We start from the raw sequence: 24047 nt of genomic DNA, 5'->3' as shown, positions 1-24047 counted from the left end.
GGAAGGAAAAATGCATGGCAAACACTTTCTTGGCCTTATTCATCACATTTGCCATAAGAAAATACACCTCCAATTGTAACTAAATCGCGTTCAATCTATTGTACAGTGTGATAAATGGTTTACCGAGTGGTGCTGTTTTGCACATAGTGGGACAGACTGTGACATAACACCTGTAAACACTGAATGATGAAGCCCATTCGAGGATGCGTGCCCTGCCTCTTTTCACTGGCGAAAGTCTACTTCCTGGTGGAGGAGGCAGCGCCTCCGTAGTGTTGTCGTAGTGAGTAAACGGAGCAGCTGAAGTGGAGGTTGATGTTCTGCAGTCGCTACAGAGCACTCGTTTTTTTTTAGCTGTTGCTGTTTCACGAAGTAAGAAGAAAAAGATGGGAAGCACGGTGATGGAGTCCAGCAAGGACAGCTCAAAGAAAATGCCAAAGAAGAGAAGAAGTTTGCGGGTTAACATGCCAGTGAGTCGGTGAAGTGTATAACTCATTTGGCTTCAGATTGTAACTGCCAGATAAAGACTGTGTTTCTAGTTGAACTTCGTCATGAAACCGGGAGCGGGGCTTTTAGCCGTTATTATCCGTTTTTGTTCTATGTTGTTATAGCCATAGACATAAGGGTTGTAGCCATAGACATAAGCACCTCCGCCTGTAGCCTACTTGCACGCGACGTAGCGTGCCTGTTTGACGGCTGTGAGATGTCTCGTGTTATTTTTTTATACGCCAGTTTGATAACATATTTTAATTTTATTTGCTAAAGCCTTATATTAATTAAGCGGTTCTAACATAAACAGTTGGCTGTTTGCGCTGCTGTAAGTCTGTTTAGGACATTGTCCTTACATTTCCATCACTATGTCCCTGTCATATAGCCAGCTCCCCTGCTTTGGCTAACGTCAAGTCTGGCTGTTACTAAATTAGCGTTATTCTATTAACCTTTTATCTAACCTAGTTATTTTCTACACGATTGATTTCTTGGTCTGCCAGAAATTAAGTTGAGTTTCCTTAATTTTCTTGTTTTGACAAACCAACAGTCCAAAACCTCAAAATATTCAGATGACAATGGTATAAAGATAATCTGCACATTGTTACATTATTTTGCTTAAAATACTTTCATTGCAGCAAAAAGATAACATAGCAAATTAAAGATTTCAGAGGAACTGAACAGCTTCAGACCAGGTTATTATGGTTCAATATTGTCACTGTACATTGCCTCTGTTTATTCCACTTCGTAATCCACAGTTTAGTCTGGGTCTGGACCATTAATGTCTGGGACTGTGTTTTTCTTTGCTTCTCACTCCTACAAATAACTGACTGATAGACCTGCCTACATACAGTAGACTTTAAGGCTTTTACCTTCTGTTTTTCCAAGGTCAAATCGTATCCAGGATACTGTGGGCACACTTTGGTGAAAAACTAATTTGTTTTGTCTTGTAGCAATGGATCATAGGCATGCCTTTTTTTGGATGGCATCCATCAGATCCACCTACAAAATTTTCCAACGTAATCATAAAAAGGATTGGATGTAGGCCTATCCTGAATGTTACCCATTCAAGATCTTTGTAAGATAGTTTTTAGTTTTTAAAATGCAGCTGAAAAGTGCCATCCGATTTGTCACGAAGCATTCTTGTGCAGTCGTATAGACTTGCTGGATTTTGAGTTTAGTATGTTATCTCCGATACAATTGCATTAAAGACATTAGAACAGGTTTGCATGGTCACCGACACCTAACAATGCCTGTGTGATCATACGGCCTTTCTGCTGCAGCATGCATCATCTGTCTAAAGATCTTCCTGGAATGTAAAACCTAACCCTTGGTATGGAGGAAAGGAGCACATTTCCGCGATTGCGAAACATGTCTTTCTTCTGATTTCCGAAAAGCCTGTTGAAAAATGTTAAAATGTTTTCTCATATTGATGAAGAAGAACAACATTGTCAATGTTGGGTTCTAGCTGGCTAAAGCAGCCTGTAGTGTCTTAGAAGGCCTTGGTGTTACCTGCCATGACATGTTATTATGTTTGTCTGCTTTATTTCCTGGCTGCCCGCCTAATCCTTGACATTCACATCTCCTTTATGCAGGACTTTGGTGCATTCACTTCCCCACAAGTGGAGACTAGCGGCTCAACCAAAAGCGGTTCTCAGACGGTACGGTATATTATTTTCATTTATGGATTTTTGTCTCATTATTTTTCATTACTGTTGTTATGTTCTTTGTTTTCTAAAGCTTTCTCTTTTTTCCAACTCATGATTTATGGTGTCTCTTGTTTGTTTGACTTAACACACATTTAGACATGGATTTGGGAGAGCAAAATAAATATCGCAAGGCCATCTCTCCCACTCTGCCAACGCTCGCTGGCTTACTGTAACATTACGCCCACTGTGTCCAGGCACAGCAGGATCACATACAGGAAATAGATTTTTCTAAAAGAAAGCAGACTCTTCCTACTATCTGCTCTAATTGATCTGAATAGGAGCAATTCTCAACCATTGCCTCATACTGTATCCTCCCCAACCTGTATTTCAATTTGACCCCTCTAATATTTGTACAGTGCTGATAAAAAAAAACCTGCATTCTCTGTGTTTCGAAAGAGCTGATTTATATCAACACAAATAGCCTTGCCTTAACAAGCTAGCATGGCCTGCTTCAGTGAGCTCTTTCACAATGACAGTGTTGAGAGTTGTTGGCAAACAGAAAAGATGGGTGTGTGCTCTCGCTGCCTCAGATTTGTCACAGGATTGGTTTAAAGAGAAATGTGTGTATGGAGCAGGGCCAACCTTAAGCAAATACCGCAAAAACATTTCTTCCCTTTTTATAATTTGACTTTTGTCACAAGTTCCATGATTGAGCATCTTTGAGTTATTATTATCGTCCCCATAGGGCAGCAGTGATTCTTTTTGCACTTCATATCGTCATGCAGCTTGTCTGTTTTGTTGAGACTGGCTCTTACGCAGACTTCTATCTACCGACAATGTTACCAAAACAGTCCTGTTACATTTTTTAATTGTTTTCAGTAAATACGACCTCCGGACTTGAGATCACTGCGCGTCTTATGGCCTCACTGTATCAGAACCCACAAATGGTTAAAAGATTTGTTGTTGGTAAATCCAGAGCGGGCAGCAGTCAGCGGTGGGTGGAGGCTCTCTCTGTCTCCAGCTACATTGGCTGCAGTCTCTCATGTTTTGTTTTGGTATCTGCACAGCAAATAGACAAGGATTTTATGTCCTTGCAAAGACAGACTGATAAACACAAAAACGTCATACCTGTATATAAAGAAAATTTTCTCCTTTGTTCGTATTTCTGTCTTGTAAGCCATTGAACATGATGCCCTTTGAACACACTATACAGCATGACCATATTTCTTGGACATAGGGAAAGATGCAAGTTGTACAGTGTTTTAAGAACTAATCTAAACAGTGCGAATGTTACTCTGAATTGCAAGTGGTGAATTGAGTTTCCTGAAGAAATTAGCTGATTCTGCTTAGGATTTAGTTTGTTATAATGCAACATGACTGGAAATCTAAAAATGTTGGGTCAAAGGGACCTCTGGTTAAGAGAGTCATATAATCCTTATTGCTGGTCTTTCAGTCACTTTTATTACATTTTCCTATTTATCAGTCTCAAACATTCACCTAATTGTACTTTGCACATGCCTCACATTCTCATAGTGCTTTTTTATGACATACCATTAAGTGGTAAAATGTGGCTAACTAAACAGTACATTCTTTAAAAAACAAGAAGTAACTAAAAATATCAAGCAAAAGTGCAATCAGCGACTGTCATTTCACAATAAATCTGTTCTCCACATTTGTTCCTTCAATATGGCCTCTTACTTTTGGGTTTTGTTTATGTGCGGAAGTTTGTCACAGTATAGCTTGGTAACCTCTCGTATCCCATATCACATAACACTGTATACACGGTGAACATGAAGCACACACTTAACAAAAAGAAAAATCCTCCATATTGTCTCCCTCAGGGAGAACGTCGCATCCGTTCAGCCAGCCCCACCACTGGCTCGTCTTCGAGGAGCCCAGCCCTGATGCCACCCTGTCCTCAGTCTGCGCCAGTGCAATTCAAGAGCAGCTCGCCCAAAACCATCTTCCCCTATCCTTCGCATCAGGACTCCCCACCCAAGTCCCCCCACCGCCTAAGCTTCAGTGGTATCTTCCGCTCCTCATCCATTTCTACACCTGGAAGCATCAAAATCTTCTCGAGGACCAGGAGAGGTGAGTCAAAAAGCTAGCCTTGCCCCGACTGCCCATTCATGTGATGTGGAAACACAAAACAAGGCTTTTTGTTGTAGAGAATTTGAGAAACACTGTTGCAAGAGCCTTCTAGGAGGAAGAAGATTGTAAAAAGGAAGTAAGACACAATAGATGAAGCTATGATATCTCAAAGAGTCTTCAGTGTTCCTGCGGTACGAGGTAAAGCCACAAGCAGGAACCTGTGTTGATCTGATTGAGTTCACCAGTTCAGATATTTTGCACCTGTGGCCAGAACTGGCATGCAAACGTGTCACGCAGCATTTTTATACACACACACACACTCACACAGAACGTTATTGTGTTAATAAGGAAGTAGATGCCTGGATTTCCTCCATAGTAAAAAGAGAGAGAGAGAGAAAAACCCACTGCTTTGTTTTGCTGATGGTCACGAGCCTCGTTAGACAGTGGGGCTTGATTGCAGGAAAGATGTTTCTTCATTATCGGTCCTCTTAGGTTATTGTTTGTATCAAAGAGGAGTTTTTTTTTGTTCTTTCAATTCTTAGCATTGAGCAGTGCATTTCAAAGACAGTGTATTAGATTGAGTTATGGGTATGGCATCACACAGGTGCCAATTCAGCCATAGCACATTCTCCATGCGAAAAATGAAAACTTGTTTATGACGTAATGCTAATACTGCCATCCATGTGCAAAGAACTGGAACGGAGAAGGCTATGCTAGGGCGAAAAACAAGGCCTTGTTTTTCTTTTATAAAGAACAGACCTGGGCAGATTTTCAGCTCTCGTGTCTCCATGTGTATTGGTGCACGATTATTACATAACATAAACCAGCCCGAGTTGCACGGAAACAGGGCGTCTGGAAACGGCTTCAAACGGCACAAGCATGAGTCATGTGTTTTTTGGGCTGTACCTATACCCATTCTTCAGTTTCCTTGCGGAGGGTCAGTTTGGCAGTGGGTGGTGGAATAGCCCAAGCCCAGTTAGTGCCAGACCCAAAGAGTCGACATGCTCCGCTTCCCTCTAGAGATTGTTATTGATGGTAACTAAAGCACACTGACTGCTGCCTGCAAGCCTTCTCATCATGGCAGCTGCTCAGGATTTCAAGGGTGCGATGTGATTTTCAGGCCTTACATCCTCTTCGTTTGTTTTCTGACTAATTGTTTGTCTTTAAATGATCTGGGGCCATTGTAATGACTAAAACATATGCTAATGAATAGCACACAGCGACGGAGTGGGCACAGCAGCTTTTCTATTTTTATTAGTGGGATGTTTTGTAGACGCCGTACTTTGGCCACAAGAGTGTGCTCAAGGCACGGTCTTCACTTGATTTAGTTCTCAAACTATAGTTCAATCAGCTGTCAATTTAATAACCCATACATTATTATTGTGGCAATATATTTAAATTTTAGTAAACAAAGAATTAAAAAATTATTGGGATAATTAATAAGGATTTGTATAAGTTTTATAAAATGTATTCAGTGAATTAGTTTTTTTCAGGTGCATTTGTATTCATATTTACTACCAATGTTTTCAGAATGTCGTGTCGTTCCCGTTTGGCTTAAATATGAGTTTTCCCATCGCCTGCACATTGTCAGTCTCTCACTGCTGAACTGCAGCGCTTTCATACCCTTATCTGGAAGTGACTGGACTCTCAGGATCTCCTCATACAACCAGGCAGAGTTTTCCCCCCTCTCTCTCTCACTCTCTCTGTTGCTACTGTGGGCTGTATGTTGTCAGTAAATAAAGGAACCGGGCAGTTTTGACTTTCCAAATTCGCAAAAACGTGGGCCTTATTAGGGCAGATGGTTTTATTTTGAGCCAGAAAGATAAGCGTTGGAAGACCATAAGGAGATACACTGTGGTATTTTAAAATCCTTATGGATCTGAAACGTACCTTCAATACAAACTGAAACGGATGACAGGATATTTGAGTGGACTGATTTCATATGATATTTCAACCCCTCACTCATATTGGTCATTGACCCACTGATTGGGGTGGAAAACTTGCATCTTATATGAAGTCTGCACCGGGCACGCTCACTTTACAGTGAGTAGGCCATCTGTTCATGGTAAGGGAAGCTTTTCCTATTGAATGGAAGCTTTCTGATCAGCTGACAGACCATGGGATGTCCCCCCTGCTGTCAACTGACGGTGGTGCTGGCATCAGCAGCCTTAAAGGTCAGTCCCCTAAAAGTTACAGACAACTGGCTGTACAAATGACGGAGCAGCAGGACCCTCAGCTTCAAAACACAACCTTTATATGTTCATTTGTTACAGAAAAATTTGGAGGAATTAGAAATCAAGGAGATTTTTTTTTCTTATCTCGGGAAACGCTGAGATTGTGTGATCCGGACTGCATGTTACATCGTGTTAAGACGGAGTGAGACAGATGTGCCTGTGCTTTACTTTGTCGTAGGAAGGAGGGCAGTGGAAATGGGGGCGGGAAAATGTTGCAGCTTGAGCCAATAGCTGGTGTAGCCTTCATAGACTGGCCTCCTTTTCCAGGCTGCTGACATGCGTGCTATATTAGATAGACGCCACCCACAGCTGCACCTGACAATTTACGGCAGTGAGTGACACAGGGAAAAGGGGGGGTACCAGTTATTTGCATCCCTTGCAAGAGAGACATTTCTCCGCTGAAACTGTGTGGAATTCACAGCTTGACATACACTCTGTGTCTTTTCCAAAGAAGATTTTGGAGGATTTTTTGGTCTGGAATGGATATGTAAGCTTAACCTTGCTGTGGCATTTTACTGCTGGCTCCAAGAAAAGTGAAACGCTCAACTTCATGGATTAGCAAAAATCAGAGGAAGCCAGAAGAGCATTATTTAGAAAAGGACCGTCACTCCCCCAAAGACAGACTCACCATTATCTAGCTTCTTGGACTTGTATCAGTTGGATATACTTTTCAACATATCTTCTGGACAACTTTCTCAGTCTAGCAAATGAAGTAAAACTCACTCTGCAGATTTGAGACGTTTCTGCGCCCCTATCGTGATGCACATGGTCATGGTAACATTTCATTTTGAACCCACAACCCACTGTGTTTCATGAAGCGGTTTGGCAGCCTGAGGAGGAGCAAGAAAAAGAAGGAGCAAGATGGGCTAGGAGGGAGGCATCAGTCCGAGTCGTCATGTCTGGCTGGTAATGTGCTGTTCTCTTCATCAGCCCCATTATTATTATTTTTTTATCACAATACAAATACAATACATCGAGTAAAGGCAGTCAAAGGCCAGGACATATTATTTAAAAGGCTTTACTATAGTTTATTGAAAACACGTCAAATTGAAATACCCTGGTTGTAACGAGTGGTTATTTGAGTTACTGTTGCCTTTCTATCATATCAAACCAGTATGCCCCTCCTCCTCTGACCTCTGACTTTAACAAGGCATTTTAGTCCACACAGCTGCCGCTCACTGGATATTTTTCCTTTTTCGGACCATTCTCTGTAAACCTTATAGATAGTTGTGCGTGAATATCCCAGTAGATCAGCTGTTTCGGAAATACTCAGACCAGCCCTTCTGGCACCCTCAACATTGCCATGTTCAAAGTCACTTAAAATCCCTTTCTTCCCCATCCTGTTGTTCGGTTTTAACTTCAACAAGTTGTCCTGTCCAGGTCTACATGCCTAAATGCATTGAGTTTCTGCCATGTGATTGGCTGATTAGTTATATGTGTTAAGAAGAAATTGAACTGCTGTACCTAATAATAAAGTGGCGTGTGTGTGTGTGTGTGTGTGTGTGTGTGTGTGTGTGTGTGTGTGTGTGTGTGTGTGTGTGTGTGTGTGTGTGTGTGTGTGTGTGTGTGTGTGTGTGTGTGTGTGTGTGTGTGTGTGTGTGTGTGTGTGTGTGTGTGTGTGTGTGTGTGTGTGTGTGTGTGTGTGTGTGTGTGTGTGTGTGTGTGTGTGTGTGTGTGTGTGTGTTTGTTTAGTGTTTTTCCAATCTTAGCGTGTGCCCATATTATTATATATATGTATGTATATATGTGTTCAAAGTTGTTTGTTGTGTACCCGCCCGTAAGCGCTCTGAGTGAGAGAAGAGCGCTATATAAATAAAATGTATTATTATTATTATATTACCCCAAATATTTATGGCGCCGCTTACATGGCTGGTCTATGTTTTTTTTTACAAATGCACAAAAGAAGTGCAGTGGAATTACTGCACACTGCATTGTGCTTTTTGTTCTGTGCATTGATCAAGTTGTCTCAAGTATATTAAATGTTATAGCAGCGTTATCTAGGGAAAACAGTTTTTATTTTGTTTGAATCAATAATCGTCCTCGTAAAGTGGTTTATAGCCACTCTATATGACTCAGCTCAATTACAATATTTCTGTCCTATCCTAAGGGCGTCTTTTCAGGATATCTTCTCCGTTTTGAAAACTTTAATTTAAATTGGATGGAAACATTTCAGCTGAAGCAGAGACGGGTCCAAACTTTGGTTTTCTTCTCTTTATGTGTGCGTACACAATATCCCTTCAGGTTTTTCTTGATAGGAAGCAGGCCGTAAACAGTGACAGGCAAGATGGATGCCAAGCAAAAGGCACAGACCACCATGCAGACTTAATGCAGTTATGGTCAAGTGTTTGCTTATAATGCTTGATGAGTGAAGACCTGGTGCACACTGTGCAGTGTACAAATGGCACTTTATCACAGCCTTCACAGCTCCTGATTTAGAGCCAGCTTGGCCTTGGTTGAGCAGATGAACAGAGTCCTGTCATAATGATTTAAGTCTATGTGGCTGTTGAAGACGTCGAGGTTAACGCCAGGCAGTATACAACGTGGTGACACCTCAGACTACCACACGGCACTATGTGTCTTTTAATTAGGCCCTTTTTAAGAAGTTGACGTCTACATGAGACATTTTAGAAGTTGCCAATTGTGGGAACCCTGTGTCCTTCTTAGAAAATGTTTTACTTTGAATTGTGACTGCTCACTTAAATGTTTTTTTTGCCATCATGCAGTTTACACACCTATCCAACCGGGCTGTTACTGAAGTGCTAAACAGTCACAGTCTTTGTTACAGAGAGTACCAGATTTCATAGTGTACCTACCTAGAAAATTAGTTAGAAACCCTTGTTGCTAATTGGCTGCCACTGGCTGTCATATCGCTTATTACGTAACAATCCACACACCGGTTTTAGCCAGTGTGCATATAAACACATATCCATTCACAGTTGTGATTCATCGTGCTACACGGTCGGCCAGAGAAAACTGTGGCGGTGCATCCAATGGACGCGTAGCAGCGTAACTGCTCTGACGTCAAGCAGGGAGGCTCAGGTTGCTCCCGGGGTCACCGTGGCCCCGCTAAACTGGACACATCATGTCAACTCCTCAGGGGGCACCCAGACTAGGAGGACCTGCTTTTATGGGTGATACGTTTACACAGCGTGCAGTGAATTGCAACAGAACATCTGCCACCCTGCAATTAGCCTAAATGCCTGTAAATCACTGCCCACATCTCAAATGATCTAGCTAGCGCTGAAGCTAATGTTGAGTCTATAAGAATTTCAAAAATATCTTGAAGCAGAAGGTGGCGACTTGAAACTGATTGGAATCCAAACCCAAAGATACTCAGCTTAGCTAAAATGATAAACTGATTATGAAAATAGTTAGATTATTTTGCTATGTTCTGTCTAATCAGTTAATGCACTTATTGTTTGAGCTCAAATTGAAAATTAGAGCTTTAATTAACAATTAGTTTCAGCATCAGTTAACCTGCAAATTATATACTTGATGAACTGATTAATCAAGAATGATTTTCTTAAAAAAAATGGGGGCATTTTTCACTTTATTTAAACAGATTTGGAGATACAGAGTTGAAATGGGGCAAAGAGGGGAGGACATGCAGGGAACGACCACGGGTCAGCTGCGATGAGGACTGAGCCTCTGGAATGCTCTTACCACTACAACACAAGCGGGGACATCAACGCAAAGGAACATCAACGCTACAAATCAATGTTCATCAGTAAAGTAGCATGTCCTTAAGCAGCCACAGTCAATATTATATAATACGGCGTAAGGCTGTGTAAAGTTAGATGCACCTGGCTACTTACAGCCAGGCAACCATGTCCTGTTTCCTTAGCTGCCCTATATCCAACAGGCGGGGGAGAGGGTCCAAGCCCTGCTGTTATCTCCTCCTAGGGAATGTGCCACAACAGCGTGGCTAAAATAAGAAGGCTACACAGCGGAAGCAGCACACGCCAAAGAGGGCTGGTGCATGCCAACTAAATGTCAGGAGATAGTGTGGAGTGCACTAGGAACAGACCAAGGAAAACATTTTACTCGACACACACACACACACACACACACACACACACACACACACACACACACACACACACACAGAGGACTTGTCTCCCAACAGAACACAATATAGCCCAGGTTCAATAAGGAGTGTGCACAGCTTGTTAACCTTTCAATTATAGTTCCAGATATTTTATTTCTCCGTCATTTGTTCAATTTACCTAACTATGTCAAGTGTGAAGATTCATAGAAACTGATTCTTGTATTGTTATGCCTGTGCTACTGAACATTCGCATACTGTACTGTACTCATAGATTTACTTTGGCACCAGTGCTGGACGATTAAAGTCATGGTAGAGGCCTTGTGATGTCCTCCATTTGGTCCACATCAGCCATGTCACTCATTGTCTCTGGACACGGAAATATTCTGAGCGGGGTGCAACCGGGGCAGCCTGAGTGTCACATGTCAACCCTGCGTAAGATTGTGACGTGTGATATGAGAGAGCATGTGTGAGGGCCATCGTGTGACTGAAGCCGTCAGAGCTGCATCACAGACCGCCAACTGTTACACTGGAGTCAGGTTTAATGTGGCTGCTTGTGTTGTAATCAGCCTAGTTATTGTAAAGGGGAGGCGCCCGGAACAGGAAGTAAGACATCCTGCATGATTCATTGTTTATTTTTCCAATATTCATCTATTATGGATCACGTTTTCTAGCCATTCACTTAGATGAGATAAGCTTTGAAGTGCCATAAAAGGGATTTGTCATGAACACACAGGGATGCGGATGTCAAAAGCAGTGTTATTGAGGAATATGCGACTGTAATAATTAAAGCCTTCAGTTAGCTGTTGAATATCATCAATATCAATACATTTAAAAAGTATAATTTGAAAGGTGATGATTCTATTTATATTAAAATGAGGTAAAACTAAGAATACAATCAATAAATATGCAACCTCAAAGCTCTATTACAATTTAATTTTTAAATGTCGCAGGTGAGTCAATTTTAAGAAGTGAGTGATTTCAATTCACATGTCATGAATGTGTTGGTGTTTATTACATTAAATGCATAATTGAATCTCCATAAACTATAAGGAGTTTACTACACTGCAATAACACACTGTTAAACATGGAGGTTTTTTAGGCACTCATTTATGATGGGTGGATAAAATAACAAACTCTTTACAAAAGAGTAGTCCCACAGTAAATACAACACAAATATCTATTAATGTTTTATGATGCACTGTTTATTCAATCTGAGGGTTATTTTTGAGGCAGTAACAAGCTGGACTGATTAGGTCATTTTTTGTAAGTTGATTTGTATAACTATGTTTTTCAAAGACAAATGCTGGTCTCTTGTATCCAAGTTGTTTCTCAGTACCCAGGAGGACTCTCTCTGTCCCTGATGGATCAGATATGCATTCCTTGTCTTTTATAGCCTGTCATTGCACTGATGGTATCTGCTGCAGTCACCGTTGTGGCACCACGGTCTTGCCAACTAAGTCTATCAACGCTGTCAATCCACACTGCGTTTCAGTGTCACTAAAAATGCAGTTTGTATGGATCGACATAGAGAGGAACAAGAGATCAGTTGTGGTATCTATTGTGGACCTTTTTTATTCATTCATTATTTTATCTCTCTGCAGCCTCTGGACTCTCCACACCACCCACCACCCCTACCCAGTCATCCAGCCAACCTGTGTTCACCCAGGAGGCCCAGCGGAGCAGGCCCAGCCCTGAGCGGCTAGAGCCCAGCTCCCGCTCCCGCTCGCTCTCCACACCTCCAGACACGGGACAGCGCCTCAGCCTTCCCTCTGCTAAACCCCCCATCCCTTCCACCAGCCCCATGCCATCCTACTCTACCTCACAACAAGTGAGTCACACTGCAAAACTACCTTTTTTAATAAGTAATTTAAAGTTGAAACGTCATCTTTGTTGCATGTTATCTCTTTGTTCGGTTGCTTTCTGTGAATAACAATGAATATACGTGGCTATGAATACGTCAACTCACCAGTCAGCAATGGTAACGGCTGTGATGGTTCCACAAAGTCCATGCACACATTGTTGTTTATGGAGCAGAAAGATTTCACATCATTGGTACAAACGTTGAAAGGTCACCTCTCCAGTTTCTTGCTCTAGGACAGAGTGAGTTCTGTCCTGGGACTCAGCAATAACATCTGCCTGTGAATTCTGAGAATAGGTGAACTGTTTATTGCTTGTACCCAAAAAATAAGCCCGCATATAGGACAAAATGAGCATTTAAAATGCTATATATTTGCACTATATAACTATATCATCAACACTAATTCTAATAAATACTGCTTGTTTAAAAAGATGTCTAGAGGAATAACAATTTTTTCTTTGTAACCAGTGGCCTTATACGCCTTCTGTCCATGAGTCATGTGCTACTTTACTCAGAGTCATAAGGGTTTATGTGGCATAGACCAGAAAGCATGGTGAATGCAAATGATCTGATGCTTGAGCATGCTGTGTGTGAACAGGCTGGTGTTTGCACTATTTGCTCCGGGCACCAGCAGAAAAACACAGGGTGTTAATATTGTCTCAGCATTGAAGCAATATCCCATGAGCTGCATTGTGTCCTACGAAGCTGGTGCACAGTTGACTGCAAAATCTGCTAAGTAGAAGTTCCGGGTATTTGTCAGTAGGGTTTTTAATCTTGGCTTTTATTTAAGAATCACCACCGTCTCAGTCTGAGTAACGATATGATGCCGGATTTCCCCCGGCTAGAGAGGAATAACTTCTCTGCCCATTTAATGAATAATTATCTGAAGGCCTGTCGCCACCTGTCTGCTGTGAGTGATTGTGGATCCTTGCCAGAGAGGGTAAATCAATATTTCATCATCAACATTGTAAACTGTTGGGTACTAACACCCAAGGACTCGTTGTGGTTAAAATGTGATGAGTCAGTGTCCCTCCCCTCTCTCATCATCATATGAGGCTCACAAAAAATCTTCGAATGAAGTGGGTAACTTTTTGCCACATCAAGCTTCAAAAGTAATTCATTTAATGGATCTGGTATGTCTGCTTCTCTGCTGTAATACAGCAGCCGGCTGTGTGTTGCTGTGATGCAGCAGCACAAGATTTATGAAAGTGCAGGAGCAGTTTTTTGGCGAGAGAAGCGCTGTGTCACCACTGCGGGCGACTCTGGGGGACTGTTTAGCATCCCAGAGCAGGTAGGCAGGCTTTCTCATGCTGCTGCAGTGGCCTGACGTGGATATACTTGCAAATTAGGGAGATCATGTTACCATACGCACGCTTTGAGTATGCACATCTCTCAGCATGACACAGCATATTTCAATGCTGGGAACTTGCCTGTTTTGTGTGTGTTTTGCTAATAGCACCATGCCATTTCCTCATGTTGCTGTCACTGCTTATGGTCCAAATTCAAACTATTGTTTTTGTAGAGTTCAGCCATGTTGATCGATTTGTCACTGTAGATGTGACTAGGCATCCCCCAGCTTCTTATTGCTAAGCAACGAAGGGGATTTCCTAATATGGTGAAGCAACCAGGTTGCTCTGAATGCAAGGGGGTGTGTCCACAGCGCATGTAGCTTCCTGCTTCTTCTCCGCGCATCATGTGAGAGAATGTTCGTGTGGTGAGTGTTGTTTTGACCGATTATAAACATGTTAAATGACTTAAATGTATTTCCTGTGGTGGGATTAATTCTCATATGGCCGTGCAGCGGCTGTTCGAGCAGCCTGCACGCATTGGTTCCCCCCGCAGCAAATGGATCAGGACTGTTCCACTCGGAGTTTCAGGGGGGTCAGCGTTCTAATAATAACGTGCTACTAAAGTTGCAGCTTACGGTACAATGTTTTAACCTGTGTCTGTATAGCGGACCTGTAGGAGCTTTATACTTCTAGGCAAACGCTTACGACGTTTTGTCTGCGCGTGTGGTTGTTTTGGTATTTTGCACACCGCACTCGCTGTGACCAGTCATCTGTGGCTGCTGGGGAAAAGTCGGTTCACCCTTCTGCTCTCACTAACAATTTATAGCAAAGTTTTGTCGCGCTCTTCCGTGTGCTGTTGAGGATTTGCTGTGCTCTTCGGCGCAAACCTGACGTGTGCCGTCTCCCCCCCACAGGTCTACGGTTTATTCGAAGGCATGCTGGAGAAACTTGAACTAGATGATGATGGTAAGTGTCACTCTGCGATGTCTGCCTTCCAAGGGCTCTCTTCTATGTTGTTACTACCCTCAACGCAATTAGTAGGCTAATGCAATGGAAAGGTGACCCCATAGTATTCAGTATATCATTTGCGACTCAGATCATGCTGCAAACAGTTAAATATGTCCAATGCGCAGCGTCTGCTCAGTCCTATCCAGAGAACCAGCGATTCATCCGATCTGAATTGTATAAGAAATATTCGGGATTCCCTTTTCAGCTAGTTGACCTTACCGGTTTGTTTTCATAACACGTTTATCTGAATGTCTCAGTCCAGTTGTTTTTGGCGATAATTTTAAGCGGCGGCCTAGATAAATGATGTCGGCTACAGTGAAATGATGGAGATTGAAATCGTTTCCACTAAAATACATTCAACAGGCCTTTTTCTACTTTTTTCTTCCAACGTGTGAGCAAGGCTTAAACTAAAGATGTAAGTTAATTATTTACAGTTATTTTGATTTAAGTTATCATACAATGGGTAACATATCAGGAATAAAACTAAGACAAATCAATCACAAGTTGTCAGACCCCAGAGGAGTGTCTTAAAATGTCTCACTTGTCTGACCAACATTGTTTTGTTTTGAATTTACAATGATATTCTTAAGATAATTAACACATATTCACGTTTGTGGAGCTGCGACAAGCATATGTTTTGTTTTCACTGAACAATAAATAATTCAGAATTACCCACCAGATATGGATGGATCTATGTTTTTTTAATTAAATTATTCCTTCCATTCTGTCAGTAAACTAATTGGTTAATCTGCTTGCATTTTTTTTACCACCACATGTGGGTAAAAACAATGCTGTAATCATCTGTGAAGGACCTCCAGTACTTTGCTGCCTGTGTTTTTCCATTGTTAATTATCAGTACGATGAAGCAAAGTAAGCAGCAAAGTGGCTGTAAGTGGCCTGTACACATAATGGCTGTTTCGGCTCTGCTGCAGTGTGTGTGTGTGTGTGTTTGTTTGTGTGTGTGTGTGTTGTTTTTCAGACTCTCATTATATATTCCCTGTGAGATTTCTCCTTCCTCTAAAAGTATTTTCCTGCTTTTTATCTTCCAGCTGCTGAACCTGAGAGTGATATTTACATGCGCTTTATGAAATCCCACAAGTGCTACGACATCGTCCCCACAAGTTCCAAGCTGGTTGTGTTTGACACAGCACTCCAAGTTAGTACTGTGACAAAATACCGCACCTTTTTCTCCATATGATATTGAGGTTGATCTTATTCAGAGACATTTAGCCTTAAGTTAATGTTCAATGGAATAGGCTAGAGTGTTTCCCTTAGAGCAGTTTTCTACGAGATGGTTGTGGAAATTGCTATAAAGCTGTTAAACAGTAAACCTGTGAAGGTCTGACCTCCTTTTGATGTGTTGATCTTCAGCCACTAAACCCACTGAAGCTGAGAGTTAAAGGGTTCTTATCTAGGGAAATACTAAAACCAACACGAAGCCGCTGAGAGTTTAGAACAGACCTGAACAATTCTAGTGTCTCTTCTATTCATGAGAATGTGACAGAAACCAAAGAAGTCATCAAATGAGGGTGAGGGCTGCACCCAAATATACATTGTTTTGTTCATTCCTTATTTGGCTTTTTAAGAAATGTCAAAAAAATTTAAAACTATTGCAAGTTTGGAGAGCTCTTAAAATGTGTGTTTTTTTTTTCTTCTGGGGAACTAAACCTAACGATATTCAATTTATAACCATATTAAACACACACACACACACACAAGCCGCTGATCTTCACGCTTAAGAAGTTTGGAGCAGTAGATATTTGCCTTGGCTGGATTGAACAGCCTGGATTGATCATTTATTTTTGGAATTGAATTTTTCTGTATTATCTCATAAAATAACATTGTATTTAAACTGTTGCCTGACAGGTTAAGAAAGCGTTCTTTGCCTTGGTAGCCAACGGTGTGCGAGCTGCTCCGCTATGGGACACAGAGAAGCAAAGCTTTGTGGGTAAGAACCTTAAGACAAAATGTACTTTTATTTATGTCTGCTCTTATCACATACAAAAGTCATTTTCATAATAATGTTGCTCTTCAGCTCCAAATTTGGCCTCTTTTACTTTAACTTTTTCTGCAGTTAAAAAAGTTGTTAACTCATTGCAGGTATGTGGACCAAATAAGAGGGGGAAAAGCAAAACTGTAGTGAGGAAATTCAAGCACAGTGATACGTTGTAAAAGCAAAAGGTTTATTCTTCAATCAATATAGCAAGAAAACTCTGCGGAGTGGTCACTAGTTCCAACACATGTTACGTGCAGCAAAGAGTGACCCCGTTCCCTTAAAGTCATGACATATTTAAGGACATTTGTCTCCCAGGAGGGGGAGTCTAAATTACAATACGTAGGAGACAGGTAGACAGGTTCAAATATACATACTTAAAGAAGCTGGGTGGGGGAAGACGACTAACTTACATTACAAGAGGAGGGGGAGACAGGTTTTGAGGCAGACAGTTCTAATATACATGCATTGTTATTGTAAGCATGGGAGGGGTCAGGTTGGTCTGAAGCTGGGGAGACAGGTAGGGAGACAGACAGGTTGAGATACAACAATGGCTTCAGTTCACCATAACCACAATGCAATGCTCTCAATTGGCCAGTCCTGTGAGGGGGAATGGTGGGGGGGACAGTTTGAAGATGGCAGAGGGGGAGTTCTGAGCATAGTACAATAGGAGAGGTGTGGCCCGTCTGAGTGGTTTGTTGGATACGCATTTGAGGAATCTACATTTCAGTTTACAATTAAACAACATGCAATATATTTCATTACACTTATAAGTCTATACAAGATAATAACAATGTTTCCTATTGCATTAATAAGCATTCCAACATTTGAGTCCAGAGATATATCATATGCAATATCTGCCACCACAGCTTCCACAAACTTTGCACATTGCAGATTTAATTGCCAAACTTTCCGTCAAAAGACAAAGCTTAGCAATTAAATGTGAAGTACGCGCAGAGAAAAGTTGCTTCGATATCATTTAGTCGTCTCGCTCGCTCTAAAGATCTGACTCTAGCACCATAATGAGAAGTCGGTGTGCAGCAGTACATATTTTAAGTCCACAGTTTTGAACTGAGGTGGAAAATGTCCCCGCTGTGCTGGTGCAGTATTCCTAAATGAACAACAAAGAGGAAAAACGGTGTGTATTAATGCCGCTGGTTAATGGCTGGCGGAGCGCATTGCTATATTGAGCAGAAGTCATTAGAGCCAGTCATGAACCATTAAGCACAGGCATGTCCCTGTTTCGACCAATGCTCAGAGAGATTTGAGATAATATTTATCAAAAAAGGAAGAATGCCCACAGGTTCTAGAAAAGATACCTTAAGTTATTTAGATGGTGCCAACAGCCAAACCAGCAATGAACCGGTTTTGTTGTGCTGACTTTTTTTCCCCCTGCGTAGAGTTTATTTCGAGTCAGCCTGTGATGAATAATGAATGCCGCGAGGATAAAGCAGAGGGGGGAGTCAGCGATGTGTTGTGTGGACCACGCCCTTATCAGTGCTGTCTCTTTCTCCCCAACGCACAATTTAATGCAGGCACGGCGCTGGACCAGTGTTTTTAATGCCTATTCTCATTGCAGGAATGCTGACAATCACAGATTTCATCATTATACTACACCGATACTATAAGTCACCCATGGTAGGTCCACTTGACAGAACATGACAGAACATATTTGCTGCTTTCGTTGAGGATTTGAGTATAAGGACTTTGTTTGTTTCTGTTTTGTTTTTCTTACACCAGCGTCTGTTTCTCGTTGTATTTCAGGTGCAAATTTATGAATTGGAGGAACATAAGCTGGAGACGTGGAGAGGTTAGTATCATGACCAACTGTTGTGTATGTTTGTAGCATGTATAATGTAATATTTTAGTGCTAGTTTATATAAAAACAATATACAATCAATTTTTTACTTTTTTTGCTTCCCAGAGGTTTACCTTCAAGCAACATTCAAACCTCTGGTCAACATATCACCTGAAGCAAGGTACAGGGGGGTCTGACTATAAATAATGAATCTTTCTGTTTTCACACATTTCTGTGCTCTCCTGAGCAGCTTGTACACACAATGTGACTGGTCGTTGTGTTTTTTTTTTGTTATCGCAGCCTCTTCGATGCCGTTTACACCCTCATCAAAAACAAAATTCACCGGCTGCCTGTCATCGACCCTGTCACTGGGAACGCACTTTATATTCTCACACACAAGAGGATCCTCAAGTTCCTCCAACTGTTTGTGAGTCCAACACAATCCACATCAGGGTGTTAGTCAATGATTGTTTAGCTAGACATATTATGTTTAATCTATATGATGGATAAAAATAAACACATCTGTTGAGAACATGTCATACTTTCACTTGTATGCTGCCTCCTAGTGGTCAATCTGGAAAATTAAATGGATGGAGAATGAACATACTGAACGCACGCCCCATGCCCTTCCCCCATTGTTTATGTGTGTGTGTGTGTGTGTGTTCTCCAGATGTGTGAAATGCCAAAGCCAGCTTTCATGAAGCAGACTCTCGGGGAGCTGGGCATTGGTTCGTACCACGACATAGCTTTCATCCACCCAAACACGCCCATCATCAAAGCACTGAGTATCTTTGTGGAGCGACGAGTGTCCGCCCTGCCTGTGGTAGATGAGTCTGGTAAGACCTTCAGTGTTGACAAAGTATAATAACATTAATAATAATACTTTATTAACTAACCTTCTTACTAAAGTTTTTTTTTCTCTTACAGGCAAAGTTGTGGATATTTACTCCAAGTTTGACGTGATTGTGAGTTGAAATGTCTAATTTGAAAGCGACAAAAATACCAAATTATTGGTGACTAAAGCCCTCTGTTGTAACTTTCTTTACATTAAACAAATGCATGTTTACTGTTTGTGTAGAACTTGGCGGCTGAGAAGACTTACAACAACCTGGACATCACGGTGACACAGGCTCTGAAGCATCGCTCTCAGTACTTTGAAGGAGTGATGAAGTGCCACAAAATGGAAACGATGGAGACCATTGTGGACAGGATAGTCAAGGCTGAGGTGAGATTTTAATTTTTTTTTAACGCAGAGACGTGTGCATGCACTTAGTTGCCCCAGGAATGCGTCAGGAGTCAGGACTGACATGAAGTTCATCTGTTATTGTGTCCTTTTTGTGTTGTGTGGTGCCAGGTGCATCGGCTGGTGGTGGTGGATGAGCGTTCCAGCATCGAGGGCATCGTCTCTCTGTCAGACATCCTCCAGACCCTGGTGCTCAGCCCTGCAGGTATAGACGCTCAGCATTGGTAGCACCAAGTTCCCCCCCTTCTGTCCTGGACCCTCTCTCCCCTCTAACCCTGTCCCGGGTAGGAAAAAAAGCACAAAGATTTTACTCCTGGCTGGTTGTCGCCTGTAGCTGGCTGCAGGGAGGCTCAGTGCCCTGACATCCCTCTGTGTGCTTGAGGCCGCTGTGTGGGGTTTTTATGTTGGGATGTATCCTCTGTCAGGACTTCACTGCTTCTGTGTCAAAAACAAATCCAATGTCTATCCCTCACCAGTGCATTGAAATATATTTAGTGTAAAGTTTAAACATCTTCATAGTGTAAATAGAGATGAGAAAATTGTGTTCATAGATGCACAGATCGAGGGGAAATCCATGTTGTCCAGCACTTCTGCTGCCTTGACCTTTTAAGGCCAGGACACACCAGCCCGATAATCGCCGTCGTCAAAAAAAAAGACGAATCTGTTTGGTGTGTGCCGTGACGTCGGCCGACGTAGAGGTCGTCGGGCTTGTTTTGAGCCTGGCGGCCGCCGATTGTACATGTTCAATCGGCGGCCGACCGTCTTTCATTTGGAGCAATTTGATTGGTGGAGGGCTAGCGAATCAGTGAAGCCCGGAAGTGAGGCGGGTAGCACAAACAGCTAACAACAGCTAGCCATCGTTTTAATGTGTTTGTTCGTTTCGTTTTGAGAGTACTCACATGCATCAACCCTTGTTGACTGCTCGACACCATGCTCGACACTCTCTGCTAAAAATTGTGCTCTTATGGTCCATAAATATAAATACGTATTTCTATCTATGTTTATGCTCTAGAGAGATGTCCAATCATTTCCGGCTTTCGTATTTTTTCGGGCCACAATACAGATTAGCGCCGCCTGCTGTTGTGGAGACATACGTCCCGCGAGTGTACGGAAAATAAACAGTCGTCTCGGTGTGTTCTTTGGCCGCGACGGGAAGATTGGAGCTTCCTGAAACGGCCGACTCCATTTTTTGCGTAGTCGGAACATGTCGGACTGGTGTGTCCTGGCCTTTAGTGCAAAGGGGTAAGCATTTTCTTCCACCATGCATGTTCAGTGGTGAACATGTGATTCCCTTTACTAACACACATATTCAATTGTTAGATGTATAAGGGTTTGCATCAAATACCCTGATTTGAAAGAAAAAAAAGAAAAAGTGCTTTAATTAGTTAGGAATGAGTATGAAATTCCAAAACACTCCTCTGCTCTGAATTGTAATGTATGTAAGGAAATGTGACAGGAAGCTGTGATGCTTGAACAGCCAAGCTCAACAACATGAACTGAGTACAAACTTGGTGTCAAAGACGGGTCAAATAAATTGGGTCGAGTCTAGCTTCAGGCCTCTGCTGATTCTCATATCCAACTATTCTTTTGTTTATTTATAACTTAAGGATAAGTGTTTTGAATAATATTAAGCAGTACAAATAAATGTCTTAGGAGGCTTAGTCTTAGTAACTTCAACTAGAATTTGTTATCCTTTTACTTAGCCCCCTAAAGTCTGTTGTTGGGACTGATAATGTTACACAAACTCTGTCCATTACACAAGAATAGTCTATTGTTAATATATTTAAAACCCCAGGTTTACAACTATAATTGGCCAAATGAAATGGGAAAACTGTAAAAGTCAAGTTGTCCACTGTGGTTTGAATCACAGACGTTGGCTATGAAAGTAAACCAAGGCATAAACTCCTCCATGCAGAAGCTTTACATATGATACATTCTGCTCAGTTATATTATGTTTGGCTTTTAATAAAAATTGCTGCATTTTGCCAGAAGCAAGCTCTGCTTTAATGTGAATGTTTTGTGTTGATAAGCTTGAAAACCAATACCAGATGCGTGCATAATTTTAGTGATTTCAGCGCTGGAGGTTTTGTGTGTTTCGGTCATAACTCCGACGCGAAAGTAACATGATGGCACGCAGCTGTTTATTATCCACTACATACCAAGACTTTATTGTATTGTTTATAGCATCATTTATATTTGTGTGTAACAGAACCTTGGTATTGTGTGACCTACTGGTATGTAGCTCCACACTGGGTCTAAACACAGTGTAGTGCTTCAAAAATAGTCATAAAGCTTATTTTTGGAAATGGTCTACTTTTTGTTCAGATAAAAGTGGCCAGACTTCAGCTTACTCTGAACTTTATTTAATTTAATATTCCTATGTGGTATTCTCACAAAAATAAATACTATAACTATTTCTAACTAGAGATGTATTATGGTTTGGTTTGGAAGGTTTTTTAAATTGTGTATTTTTCCTAGTAAGTTCCTGCAGCAGATTGAAAAGTTTGTCAAAAAATGAGTCCATTAGGGAGGTTGTAATTTCACAGCTATTAATGTGGGTTGAATAACATTAGTCCTGTCTTTGCTACAGAATGTTTTTTCATGTATTGTGACCCCTGCTGTGTCTTTACTTTCTTCTTTTTCTCTGCAGACGCCTGTAGGGAAGAGAACCTGGTGGAGTGAGCGGGAGCAAGCGTCAGAAGCGGAGACGTGGTCGGGACTCAATAAGTTTGAAGGTTGAGGTAGGGAGGTAGAGCGAGACTATGAGGAGCCAGTCTGGAGGTCCCAGAGACGCCTGTGACTGATGCACTATAGAGGCTTAGAAACCAAAGAGATAGACAGCTGAATGAAGTGGAGTTCCTGCACTGAGGTTTGACCTTCTGAGTTTATTTTATATTTTTGTTAGTTTGAACACTGATCAGAACACCCAAACACTGTGGCTGCCTTCCAATACCCATACTATCTACTATTTAGTATGGTAGAAAAAAGATTTAAGATGTCCCAATTCTTGTGGTCGATTTAGTATGCTTTAAAATACCCGGATGTCTACTAGATCCGGCCGAGATTTCTAGTGTTGAAAACGGCATCATATTTGGGCGATTCTGACCCAATGCACACCGGAAGTGACGTCACATCGACGGATATAAAAGCAAGCTTAAGGCGCAATGTTATGATGAAATAAATAGGTAAAAGTATGTCCCAAGTGTATGCCTACTGCATCCTAACTAGATTCTTTTTATGGTCAGATGTAGTAGTATATTGAGTAGAAAAAACAAAGAGTATGCGATTTGGAACGCAGGGCAAGTATAGTATATCTCCACACAGACAACCACACAAGAGATGCATTGTGGGGAATGTTGGGAAAGCCGAGACTGGTTCTAATGAATAAGGGCTCCGGTGTTCTTGGTGGTGTAGTTCAGATCATGCTGCTGTCATCAGTTGATGTGGAAGTTGATACTGAATCTCATAACCGCCAGGAAAAAAATACTTTACTTACAATGTGGCCCTTTTATGACTTTCCTCATTTAAAAAAATAACAGTTTGCCAGTGCCAATGTGGAGGGACTTATGCCCAATCTTTATTTGTGCCTTCTGTTTGCCCTGCCCTCACCTGTTCAAACGGACAGTTTTTGTTTTCTTTTTACTTTTTTCTGTCAATATTAGTGGATTTATTTGGATGTTATTTAAGCAGTTGGTAAAAATCTACCGTCTATTTCCCATACAAAAAAGTATTTCTCTTCATTTGCATTTTCTGTGATACTAAACCTTGTGAATAGAACTACTTCTAAAATGAAAATCCTGAAAAAAAAATCTAAATCATTTACATGCAGTGATCCGAAGCAAATACACCTGTACATGAATAAGAATCATTTTAGCCAAAAACTACGCGTGAGAGCTTTACACTCATTTTACATCAGTAGTTATTTACATTTAAAGACTTTAGGATGCATTCTTTTGTATAACCATATTACAAAATCGAAAACATTTCTTTCTAGATCTTTAAAACACTTTTTTTTTTCTTTTTCTTTTTTTACATTTATTTCCTTTTGATGCTCCAGATCATCTGATCCTCACAAACATGCGACGCTGTAGCTGGACAGGACTCATCTCCATCTTTAACTGTAAATAGGATCTTTTTTGGGAAACGTGTCACATAAAGCTTTATTTTTATGAATGTGCGGTTTTAATGTTATTTTTGTAAATAAATTGTGGCAATATGTCCGGCTAAAAGAGACTTTGTATCAGATCAACATGTACTGTATATGTGCAAGCATGAGAAAATACACTTCAGCAGTATGAATGTTCTTTAGTTTAACTTTTTTTCTATTTTTCCCGCTGCAGAAAAATAAATGGA

General features: G+C 41.3%; 1 protein-coding gene across 1 annotated transcript; it reads left to right on the top strand.

The window, feature by feature from the left end:
* Positions 1–290: 290 nt before the first annotated feature.
* On the top strand, positions 291–24047 carry LOC307255663 (5'-AMP-activated protein kinase subunit gamma-1-like). Its single transcript, XM_080034399.1, has 16 exons — positions 291–467; positions 2079–2144; positions 3974–4223; positions 12107–12333; positions 14567–14618; positions 15710–15816; positions 16527–16608; positions 18233–18291; positions 18418–18463; positions 18578–18632; positions 18752–18878; positions 19122–19287; positions 19379–19416; positions 19530–19676; positions 19806–19899; positions 22345–24047. Exons 1-16 carry the CDS (start codon positions 384–386, stop codon positions 22374–22376), a joined length of 1632 nt encoding a protein of 543 aa, XP_079890525.1. The 5' UTR covers positions 291–383; the 3' UTR covers positions 22377–24047.

Source organism: Ammodytes marinus (assembly GCF_949987685.1).
Source record: "Ammodytes marinus genome assembly, chromosome: 9".
In the NCBI taxonomy this organism is placed as follows: domain Eukaryota; kingdom Metazoa; phylum Chordata; class Actinopteri; order Uranoscopiformes; family Ammodytidae; genus Ammodytes; species Ammodytes marinus.
This window is presented reverse-complemented; position numbering and strand designations above follow the sequence as displayed.